This window comes from Labrus mixtus, chromosome 6 (assembly GCF_963584025.1).
Source record: "Labrus mixtus chromosome 6, fLabMix1.1, whole genome shotgun sequence".
NCBI lineage: Eukaryota > Metazoa > Chordata > Actinopteri > Labriformes > Labridae > Labrus > Labrus mixtus.
Window position 1 is genome coordinate 25950910 of NC_083617.1, and position 12303 is coordinate 25963212.

The window sequence follows — 12303 nt, forward strand, 5'->3', positions numbered from 1 at the left end:
TTTAATGAATCCTTCTTTGGCTTATTAAAAAAGTATTAGCACTAAAAGGCTGAAGTGATGTGGAGCAGGATTTCTCCTGATAGATAGTTTTTCAGACATGTATAACATCATGTGAAGTCACTTGTACTTCCTTAATGTAACAGGTTTCTAATAATACCTGTGTTATATAAAGAACTGCATTAGTCATGTCTGTTGTTAACAATGTTAACACAAGACATTCTTTTTCTACATGCATGTGCACACGTGTGTCTCAGTGAACATCTTAGTGTTGTAGTCAAGACCACACTAACCAAGACCAAGACATAGCAGAGACCAGAGTGCTCAGAGACAGAGACAAGACCAAGACCATAAATATCAATGAAAAATCATCAACTTGTGTGCAGGGAGTGTGTAACTCATTTGGACTGTAGGCTAACACCGGGAAGATTGCGGTTGTAACAGGGGGGAAAAAATCGAACTACAAATCAATTTTAAGTTATTTGTTCTTTTAGAAAGTAGACAGTAATGACTTGTAAAAGTAGCGAATCAGTGGTGGTGGAGACAAGACCCAGTAAAAATGCTTTCGATTCCAGGACGAGACCTTCAAAAAGTGGTCTTGAGCCCAAGATATATCTCGAGTACTACAACACTAGAACATCTGAATCTTTTGTTCAACAAGATAGTCAACGAGGTTACCTAAAGCACTCTGTGCAAACAAAGAGGCTTTCTTTGTGACTTTTAAATTAACTGCTAATTTTGTTATCAACAATATGACGTTCGTATTGAAGAAGAGACTTTACAGGGGCATTAATGTCATGCCGTAAACTGATAATATATATATATATACAGTATGTATATGTATATAAAAAGTTCCACTACTGTTAAAAATAATGAAATCAAATATCTGAATGTATGCATGTTCTGTACTTAACTGATGACAGTAAAATGGTTAAATTCTATGAATACATACACACAATCACAGTCACAATCACGGCTTTGTGTTGTTCTTCCTGTGGGTTCAAAACATTGTCATGTCTGTGTTTATAAAGTTAGTGTTGTAGTACCCGAGATCGGTCTTTGAAGGAGTTACAGTCTAAGGTAGTGACATGCCCCCTACAAACAAGATGGTGATTTTGGATTGATATTTATGGTCTTGGTCTTGTCTCAGTCTCGATCCCTAAATGTCTTGGTCTTGTCTCGGTCTCGGAGCACTCTGGTCTCAGGCTTGTCTTGGTCTCGGTAAGTGTGGTCTTGACTATAACGCTATGTATCATCCTTTGCCATGAACTGTGTCTGGTTTAATGGTTTTGCTTCTTCCAACTGCACGAGGCTGTTTGATGACCTGTGAGCTAGGATCAGATGTAGCTTGTCTCTCTTTGGTTTATTTTTCACAGACAGGTGTACAGGATGCTGTAATAACTAAATTAAGAAGAAGAATGTAAAAAGTCTGTAAAATAAGTAACATCCAAACATCTTTTTAAATACTTTAAAATACTACTGGAGTTTGGATAAACTGTGTCCAAAATAGTCAGGAGAATCTCAGTGTTGAAAGACTTTTGCAAAACTAGCATCACAGGAATTTCAAGATGAAGTTGAGTGTAATGTTTTATTTTTGCATTCCACTGACTCACTTGATGTGAATCCCATTGCCCAGCGTGAATTTCAGTCAATGCATTGGTTGTATGTAAAAGAGCCGTGTGAAAAACCTGCTTCGCTTTAGGTACCATAACATTTGCATGTTCATGGAATGATAGGAAAACCTGACACATTCCTTGCAAACCTATTTTTAAACGTGTGTGCATGCAGGTACCTTTCTGTGGTTCCTCTCTGCTCAGGCGGCTGTGGAGGAGCTGCAGGGAGAAGTCTCTGGACACAGAGGTCAGGCCATCCTCCTGCAGGATGGGCAGGGCTTCAAGCGGCAACTCCAGCAACATTTTGTCTGCCAGCAACACCACATACTGCTCGGGTTCTGATGGTGATTTGGCCGTGCACACACAAAAAATAACTTTTTGAATGCATAAATCATAATCTATTTCAGGAGACTCTTTAGGATGTGACTTTACAACAATCTTTATGGAACTTATCTCCATGTATGAAACCAATAATGTCTACCTGGCACAAAGTGATTGTTGAAACAGCCCTTTTTAAAACAGTTTAGTGGCACTATTCTTCTCACTACTTCATATTAGAGGTAGGTCTACATGTGTTACTCAATGTGTGTCACATTTAACACGTATACAGCTACAACAGAGGCCTGAGGGGAACGAGCTGCAGCCTGCTGAATAGAAACCTGCCATGGGATGCCAGTAAACAGATGTTGGAATAGTGCTTCATGTGATACACAATAAAGATAACCACCAGGCCCTGAGGGTGTCACAGACAATCAAGCTGACATCCAACTCTCGCCTCCTTTACCTGCACTTTCCTTCTCCTCTTTATCTTTGGTTTTGGCCGTCTCAGGGACAGGAAGTGATGCAGCCTGGCGCCTGAGGGACGAGAGGACAGGAGAGGATCAGCAGGTGACAAGTCCAAAAATAGGGTGAGATAGTGTAAGATGTGACACAATATAGACACAGATGCTTTTTGTGATTTGCTGCAACAACACAGAGGGACAAAAAACTGATGTACCAACATCAACAGAGAAACCAGTCTTATGACTTCCCCCACATGGACATTTGTACAAATGATAGCAGTTACATTTTCATGTGAATCTATCAAAGATCTCTCCTTTAGGCTAAGAAAACTCATTGAAATGAGGATACCAAGTGAACACAATTTCCATGAGGATATGCTCTTGTTGTTTCACACTTCAATGTGTGCATTAAATGTAAATAAATTCATGATGAAAAAAGCAGTATAGCGTGTAATACCAACCCAACATCTGTCTGTTTGTTCCAGGGCTGCAGAGTTTAGGTCTTTGTTTTTTTTAAGAAGAAACACTATCCGCTTCATTTGTCACTAAACCAAGTGTAACTGTCCTATCTAATGTAAAAGGAGAGTCAGCCAATAAAGACAAGGACATTTGAGGATCAAATCTTGCCAGAAACGTCCCTAAGAAATAGAGTTTATGTTCTACTCAACGTTACCAGATACTACAACATTTTGAGGGTTCCCCTTACTATCTATCACCCAGCTGACTATCACACATCAAGGACCAACTCTTCAGCTTCAGCTGTATGAAACATAGATGTAGTCTCAGAGACGTCACCCATTGGTTCCTGAAGAGAAGTTCTGAAGCCCATCAAAGGTGGCTGCCAACTTATTTGAAAAAGTTCAGTTAGAACAAAAAATGTAAACTAAATTTTAAACAATGACGAAACAGGCAAGAGTAAGATTAGATTGATTGTGTCTATCGTAATTATGAAAATGTATAATTAACTTTTAGGTTTAAAAAATGTAAATGAAGGAGTTTAAAAAAATATATGCCCCTTGTGTAGTTTTTACCAATAAAGAAAATAGATAATGAAACCAAATTCAGTTTTCATACCAGGCTGTAAACATGTTTGTTGGGTATTTGAATATGGGATCTAATGTAGATTTTAGAGTCAGCTGTGTTTGGGGACAACTCAGACTCTTTCCTGCTCATGATTTATTAGTTTTAGAACTACACCATCTTTTAAAGCTTCAATATGGAAAATAATTGCCTAAAAATTATTCGAATCGATCGCACAAAAACATTTATACACTCTGATGATGTGTGTGTGTGTGTGTGTGTGTGTGTGTGTGTGTGTGTGTGTGTGTGTGTGTGTGTGTGTGTGTGTGTGTGTGTTAGGGCTTGGCAATTAATCGAAAATTAATCGAAACCCGTTCAGAACCTCTAACCGATGTAATCTTGCCCATGTCAATTATTTTGATTATTTTCAGGGCAGAGCCACATGGGGCGATGTCTGTTATTTGGACACATTTGTCTTTGGGGAAGACGACACGGAACAAAAAAAAGTCCAAGGTAAACACTGCGGAAAAACTTAATAAGTTACTTTATAACTACAGTGTGTCTTTTTCATTTCAAGCGATGCTTTGAGTTCAGTTTGAACTATTCAATAAATAACCTCAAAATAGTTAATCAGATATGCACTCTGTCATTAGAAAACATATCCTTTATAGCTTTAATAGTTGAGCATGTTCACTGTAGAGACATCGTCAGTGAACGATGAGGGCAAAAAACTAAATAATCGTTCATTCAATTTGTAATCGAGGTAAAATGTTCAATTAATAGTGATAAATCAATTAATATTGATTTTAGGTCATATCGCCCAGCCCTAGTGTGTGTCTGTGCATATTTTTATGTAGGTGTGTGTGTTTGTGTGTGTGTGTGTTTGTGCGTGTGCAGGCATGTGTGTGTTTGTTTTGGACTAGTCTTTGTATGGATGCGTATGTGAATATGTAGACGTGTAGACATATCCATTGCCAGGTTTGTGTGATATATGTACAGTATATGTGGGATCTATATCTGCATCATGGATGTGTATAACAAATACTCTCACAGTGTTTTTATAATAATAATAATAATAATAATAATAATACATTTAATTTGTAACGCACTTTACATTTTTGCAAAAAAATCTCAAAGTGCTACAGGAAGAAAAATAAAATAGAAATAAAAACAAATTTAATCAACTAAGCAACCAAAATCAAAAAAATCAAGGAGGGGAAAGCCAGCTACCGGGCAAAGATGGAGGAGCATTTACAACATAAAAATGCAAGAGAAGTCTGGAGGGGCCTGAATAACATCTCAGGTCACAGCAGAAAGCGTGGGAGGGGCCCTGAAGCAGGAGACAGGGAGTGGGCAAATGAACTGAATCTGTTCTTCAATAGATTTGATTCTGCTCCCAACCCCACCCCCACCCACCAGAGCGCAGACCAGCCCGCTTCTCAGACACTCCATCTGAGTACCCTGAGTACCCTGCCACCCCCCTCAACAGCCCTCTCCTCCTCCTCTTCAGACGACCCCCCAACAACCCCCTCCTCTTCTTCCTCCTCCTCCGACGGCCTCTCCATAACAGCTGATCAGGTGAGAAGCCAGCTGAGGAAGATCAAGGCGAGGAAGGCCACAGGTCCCGACGGCATCAGCTCCAGACTCCTGAAGGATTGTGCAGACCAGCTCTGTGAGGTCCTTCTGCACATCTTCAACCTGAGCCTGAGACTGGAGAGGGTACCGATTCTGTGGAAGACTTCCTGCGTGGTGCCAGTCCCAAAGACATCTCACCCCAGGGAGCCTAACCACTTCAGACCTGTGGCCCTCACCTCTCACCTGATGAATACCATGGAGAGGATCGTCCTCAACAACCTCCGCCCCCTGGTGACTTCAAATCTGGATCCTCTGCAGTTCGCCTACCAGCCGAACATCGGGGTGGATGATGCCGTTATCTACCTGCTGCAGAGATCCCGGACTCACCTGGAGAACACCGGCAGCACTGTGAGGGTCATGTTCTTTGACTTCTCCAGTGCCTTTAACACCATCCAGCCTGCACTGCTCAGGGGGAAGCTAGAGAGGGCGGGAGTGGTCTTGTCACCTGGTTGCATGGACAACGGACTACCTCACCAACAGACCACAGTACGTGAGGCTTCAGGACTGTGAGTCTGACATGGTGGTCTGCAGTACAGGGGCCCCGCAGGGGACAGTTCTCTCCCCTTTTCTCTTCACCCTGTACACCTCGGACTTCTGTTACAACTCTGGGAGCTGCCACCTGCAGAAGTTCTCCGATGACACAGCCATTGTGGGGTGTGTGTCTAAGGGGAGCGAACAGGAGTACAGGCAGGTCATCATGGACTTTGTCGACTGGAGTGAGCTCAACCACCTTCAGCTCAACGCCAGCAAGACAAAGGAGATGGTGATTGACTTCCGCAGGTGCGGTCACCCCAGACTGCACCAGTGAACATCCAGGGCTTGGACATTGAGAGGGTGGAGACGTACAAATACCTGGGTGTTCACTCAACAATAAACTGGACTGGTCACACAACACCGACGTCCTGTACAAGAAGGGCCAATGTCGACTACACCTGCTGAGTCGACTGAGGTCCTTTGGAGTGTGCAGGACTCTGCTACGGACTTTTTATGACACTGTGGTGACGTCTGCACTTTTTTATGCAGTGGTCTGCTGGGGAGGAGGGAGCACAGAGAGAGACAGGAAGAGACTGAGTCTTGGACTGTCCTCTGGACTCTGTAGAGGAGGTGGGTGAGAGGAGGATGTTAGTGAAGCTGACATCCATCATAGACAATCCCTCTCACCCCCTACATGACACTGTGGGGGCCCTGAGCAGCTCCTTCAGCAGCAGACTCAGACACCCACCCTGCAAGACAGAGCGCTACCGCAGGTCGTTCATCCCATCTGCAGTCAGACTGTTTAATCAGACTCTTTAACAGCAACACCACCTCATGCTACACACTGTGTGTGTGTGTTTTTTTTTTAAGAACAAAACCCTTTCCTGTGTAGTTACTGTGTAATTATACATTATTGTATTTTTTTATTTAACTGATGTAAATATGTTTGATTTGATTTTAACTTATATTTTTATTTTTAATAATTATATTCCCGTCCCCTGTTTTCTGGAGCTGCTGTAATGCACAAATTTCCCCCACGGGGGATCAATAAAGTTTATCGTTATCTTTATCTTTATCTTTAACTAACGAAACTTAAAGCACAAGCAGAAGGCTTTGTTAAAAAGGTGGGTTTTTAGGGCCCTTTTAAAAGCGTCAGCAGACTGTGGAGCCCTCAGCTGCTCGAGGAGAGCGTTCCACAGACTGGGAGCAGAGGAGCAGAAGGCCCGGTCACCCATGGTGTGGAGTTTAGTCCTGGGGGGATGGAGGAGGTTGGTGTTTCCAGAGCGGAGGCTTCGTGTGGAGGATTGTGGGGTGAGGAGTTCTAGAGGGGGGCAATTCCATGGGTGCACTGGTAGGTGAGAAGGGTGATTTTGTATTGAATCCGGAATGAAATAGGGAGCCAGCGTAGTGTCTGAAGGATGGGTGTGATGAGTTCATATTTACTCACCCTCATCAGGACCCTAGCAGCGCTGTTTTGGACATGTTGGAGCTTCTGGAGGCTCTTGCTAGGGATCCCGATGAGGAGTGCGTCAGCTGTCAGCTGCCATCAGCACGTCATTTGTGACCCTGACCAGAGCTGTTTCTGTACTGTGGGCAGAGCGGAAACCAGACTGAAATTTCTCAAATAGTTTGTTGTATTGTAGATGGTCGTGAAGTTGAGCTGCAACTGCTTTTTCCAGCACTTTGGAAATGAACGGAAGGTTGGAGATGGGCCTGTAGTTGGCAAAGACATCTGGGTCTAGGGTGGGTTTTTTGAGAAGTGGTGATATGACAGCAGTTTTCAAGGCAGATGGAACATGGCCAGTCTGTAGGGAGTGATTTATGACTTTGGTGATGAGGGGACTTAAGGCAGAGATGTTTGATTTGACCAGGGCTGTGGGAAAGGGATCCAGGGTGCAAGTGGAAGGTTTCATTTTTTTGATGATCTCCTCAGTCTCTCGCTGCGTAATTGCAGAGAGGCAGCAGAGAGGCTGAGTGGTCCCCGGCTGTGGGTCAGCAGTCGGGACAGGTGGAGAGGCGGAGCAGAAGAGGAGAGAGCGGATGGTGGCAACTTTTGTTCTGAAAACATCCATGAAATCATTGCACCGCTCCTCTGTGGTGTCTGAGAGGAAGAGGGTTGGTGGATTTAGGAGATGGTTTATGGTGGAGAAAAGTTGCTTTGAGTTGCCGGGGCTATTATTTATGATATTTGAGTAGAACTGTGACCAGGCATTTCTGAGGGACTTTGAGTAGGCTTTTTGGTGTTCCCGATATGCTAGCCTGTGCACAGTGAGTCCTGAGACCTTGAGACGCCGTTCAAGGACATGACCAGTCGCCTTCATATTCTGCAGCTCGGAGGTGTACCAGGGGGCTGAGCGTGGGAACGTGACTGTTCTGGTTTTGAGAGGGGCGTGGAGATCCAGGAGACTGTTTAGGGATTTGTTGTAAAATTCCACTGCTTCACTGGTTGATGAGAAGTTAGCAGAGGAGAGATGTTGAAGGTCTAGTGTTAGTGAGTCCGGGTTGATGTTTTTTAGATTTCTGAAGTGAATCTGGCGCTTGGGTTTGAGAGCAGACTGGAAAGGCAGCTCCATTGAGACAGCCTTGTGGTCAGACACACCCAAATCGTATGCTAATACATTTGTAATGGGTGCAGAGTGAGTGATCACCAGATCAAGCGTGTGCCCCCTGGTGTGAGTGGGGACATCAGCGAGGCTGTTCAGGAGAAACCTCACAGAAGTAGCTCTAAACAGAGACTGGAAGGTCCGGGTTGTCTACCGACAGCAGAAGAGTTACTCGCAGTTTGCCGGTGTTGAAAAAGATGACAGTGGGTCGGAAAGCCACCGTCAGGTCAGTACAAACCGTGCAAAAAAGGCTCGGAGTTAAAAACGTGTATAAATGTTTAACTTTTATACAACGTGAGCGGATTAAATTCCGTACTAAAACCAGGTAATACTTTTTCTGTTGGAGAAGCGGCAAACAGCCAACGCCAGTGTTCTCTCCTTTAAGTACTTATACATTTACCTTACTGCTCTTTAATGATAGTAACTGTCAACAATGCACCTTAAATGATTTCCGTATACACATAACACTCAGTCACTGTTCTCTCTGCGTGTACACAGTCCTTTTCATATTTAACTTTCCCTGAATTATTTATATTTTCTATTGATCCCTTTTTTTGGAATATGTACTTTTTTTTGTTTGTTTAGCATCTTGAGCCAGATGCAACAGATTTTCGTTGTACTGTGTCCCTGTCTGGTCTCGAGTCTGAATGACAATACAGGAAACTTGAATCTTGAAGAGTAAGAACTTTACCTGAAGCAAGAGAAGTCAAACTGAGTGAGAAGTGGCTTCAAGTAGTCTTCCATGCCTTGTACAAGGTCTCTGAAGTGAGGGGTCAATATTTGCTCTGATGCAGGTTTCTGTGTATGGGAATAAGAAAGAGAGCTTTGAGTAGCTGTGGTGCTGTTTTTATTGGTCTCTGTTATTTTGTGCACACATGTTTTTCAGCAGCAAGACGCCTGGATGTAAAACTCAGCGGTCCCAAGACTCCTTAGTGAGCGTGGCAGACACATGAGATGGTAATGAATGCAGCTGAGTGAAGTTATTCATGAGGCTTGCAGTGGGTAATGTTAATGGGGTGATAGAGGACGTACACAGGAAAAAACATGATGCTCCTCAGAAACCTCCAGCACTTCTTCTCCAGCGTGCCAAGTCTGCCGGCAGGTTTCCTTGAAGAAGGCCAGTCTGGTCTCCTGGCCAAAGGACTGAGTCTGCTCCATCAAAGCCAGCAGAGCCCGCGGGCAGACAGAAACTTTGGCCACCCTGGAGCATGTCAGTGTACCTGCAACAAAACAGAATTGACAAACAATCAAACCCGTACGCTCACTGACACAGACACAGGCCTGTAATTGGTCCCTGTGAGCCCCGCCCCCTCCTCCTTCTGTAAGATCTCCTGCTCTCTTCTTCTTTCGCATCATGTTTTTCCTCACAGTTGTTGTCCTTATTCTTTGGCAAGAAGTGCAGAGTCCTTTTTTTCTCACCAAACCTACAGCTAAGGTCATGTGAGCAGCTGATGCAGTATTTTAATGGCCTGTGACCACTTGTGAAGGCAGCTGTTCCTGGCCAGGCCAGTCACGAAGAGTAAAAAAAACCCAGCTGATTAGTTTGACATGATACCCTTTCCTTCTCTCCTTGTGTTAGTTGCCCTGTAGGTAAATGTTATGATCAAATACTAAATTATCTTTTATCTACATACATATGCAGTATAATAAAACGTCCAACAGGTTTTTGTGTTGTGAGCATTAGTTTAAAAATTGAAAGCCTCAAACCTGCAGCCTGTGAGGTCTTTCCCTTTAGATTTGGAGTTTCAGCCAGCTCGTAGAAAGCTCCACAAAGTTCTGAACTGAAAACAAAAAAAGACAAACACTCACAAAAAAGAAATAATTTTTTAACATTTAAAATGCACAAATGTTTTTACAAGTTCATTTAAAAAACAACAGCTTAAAACTATAGAGCAATTACTCTCTGTTCAACAACACACAACTGAATGATGAGACCTCTAGCGGCAGCTCTGGCATATTGCAAGCCCCTTCTGTTTCAGATATGTAGTCTAAACCTTTTTGATTTGTGTGACCTGAAGTAATGGACTCACATACCACAAACAGTAGAGTGACAAAGAGATAAGGAGAAAATTTACAGCGTGGATAAGCAAGAGAGAAAAGGGAAATACCCGTCTGAAGAGTGTTGAAGCAGCAGGATTTTCAGGTTTGGTGGAAGCTCTGCGAGGATGTTTAGGTGGCTGGTATTGATGCTGAGGTGGCTGAAAGTCTGCAAACCAGAAAAGGCATTTCAAGATCAAATCTTAAATTGTATATTTTATTGAATATATATGAATATACACAGCATATATATTGAATTTGTTCATCTTAATTGACAATATTATATTATAATAATAATATAATATATATAATAATTATATATATATAATTTATATCAGCAGGAAAGGTAGAGGGCTGGTCTTCAAAGTTTGATATCAGAACATAAAAAACACAACAAAGGTTGTCCAAAATTAAAATATATAGTCCCCAACTGAAGTTACAAGCAAACTAATATCCCTTTCTAAAGAAGACCACACATACAAATGCTTACAAATATTAATAGATAATGATGTTTTCATAACTTTAAAGATATCCAACAAGGAGAGGACATTTCAGTATAAATACAGCCATCATTTATAAGATGTTTGGAATTAAACATAATATTATCAAATTGTCACTGCTAGTAGAGGTTAAATACACAATAATAAACATTATTCAGTTAATCAGATAACCAGTTACTCTACTTATTAAGTCAAATATTGTTTTTATTGTCATAGGCTAAATTCAAATGTTTTTTTTGTAAACACTTTGGTCTCTTATAGGGCACTTTCAGGTAACATCTGGACGCTCACAGTCCTCCCTCACAGCAGACACTGTACTAGTTGATGTCACTTAAAAATGTTTGCATTTGATTGCAGCACCAGTTCTCTGTAATTTTGTAAACCTGCATTACATTCAGAGCAAAAGTCATAACAGCACAACCAAGTGTCCCCCATCAAGGGAGTTTAGCGAACTCGACGTGACAGCCTCCATAAATCATGAGTGGGGGGTCTGGCGACCCGGTACCTTGGAGAGGCTGTTCAGGGAGTCCTCTACTCCCTTCAGCATGCTGCTGGGCCTCTCCTCCTGAGAGAGGAGCAGTTTTCTGTGAAGACTGAGCAGAGCAGAGAGCTGGGACTCACTGGTGCCAGAACAAGCGGAACTTAGGACGTGAGCCATCGTAGCAACAGTGCAGCAGCTCTGGGAATACAACAGAAGATGGATGAAGCAGCTGTTGGTAGACGTGGGAATAATAGTAGGTGATGATAACCTGAAGAGTGCTATTAAGAAAGCAAAGATGATGCAGAGGCAAGAGTTTGTGAGCCTCCTGCATGGTGTCCTGAATGCAGTTTGTCAGTGCCTCATGCATTGTGCTGTATGTGGAACGTCTACAGTGTACATGTGCATAAATTAGACCTACATACCTGAAACAGGGCAAGGTATTGACCCGACACTGCAGCGTCAGACTGCCCATGACACTCCACCATGTTTAAAGAGGCTTCAGACAGGATGGAGGAGTACAGCTTGTGTTTGAGACAAAGGCTGGTGGCCTCAGTCAGTGCCTTACTGGCCTGTGCTAACAGCTGCTGGGCTCTACGCCTCCTCCGCTGTTAAGAAGACATCGAAGAAACACACACAAACACAAATGCATGCAGATGACTATCCTTACACACTGTTTGTTACATTACAGTAAACGGATGCAACACTTTTTGTGTGAGTTACAACTCTGTAGAAACATTGTACGGTAAATCTCTATCTCCCATGTGTTTCTGACTAGGGATGAAAAACAAAAAGGGTTCTGTCAATCTATATGAAATGAATGAAAGTGTTTTTAATAAAATGTATATCTCAGTCGACAGAAATGTTCCCAAACTAGAGAGGGGCTTTGTCAAAAGAAAGAGAAACTTTATGGAAATATTCAGAAACTTTCTGAAACTATGCAAAGAGGAAAATATTTTATTCCTAGGAAGCATAGATGACCTGACTTTGAGATCGTCTGCAGACTGGAAAAAGCTTTTCCCTCTCTTTGTCTTTGTTTTCTCCATCTTGAAATGCTGAGCCTCTTCATTTTCTCAGTCAATCTCAGCGTGCTTTCTGTGTGTCTGACCTGACTGAGTTTGTGTATGATGATGTGGGAGGGACAAACAGTCCTCACTTTCCTGT

The 12303-nt window shown here is 42.6% G+C and overlaps 1 protein-coding gene across 1 annotated transcript in view; it reads right to left on the bottom strand.

Moving 5' to 3' along the window:
* The window catches only part of LOC132976089 (cilia- and flagella-associated protein 46), a 72005-nt gene that overhangs the window by 10679 nt on the left and 49023 nt on the right, over window positions 1-12303 (bottom strand). Inside the window, exons 43-50 of the mRNA XM_061041024.1 lie at window positions 11565-11747; window positions 11167-11340; window positions 10233-10330; window positions 9832-9905; window positions 9157-9344; window positions 8816-8922; window positions 2395-2465; window positions 1790-1948 (exon numbers count right to left, since the gene is read on the bottom strand). Coding sequence (XP_060897007.1) covers window positions 1790-1948; window positions 2395-2465; window positions 8816-8922; window positions 9157-9344; window positions 9832-9905; window positions 10233-10330; window positions 11167-11340; window positions 11565-11747 — 1054 coding nt within the window. The remainder of the gene's footprint in view (window positions 1-1789; window positions 1949-2394; window positions 2466-8815; window positions 8923-9156; window positions 9345-9831; window positions 9906-10232; window positions 10331-11166; window positions 11341-11564; window positions 11748-12303) is intronic.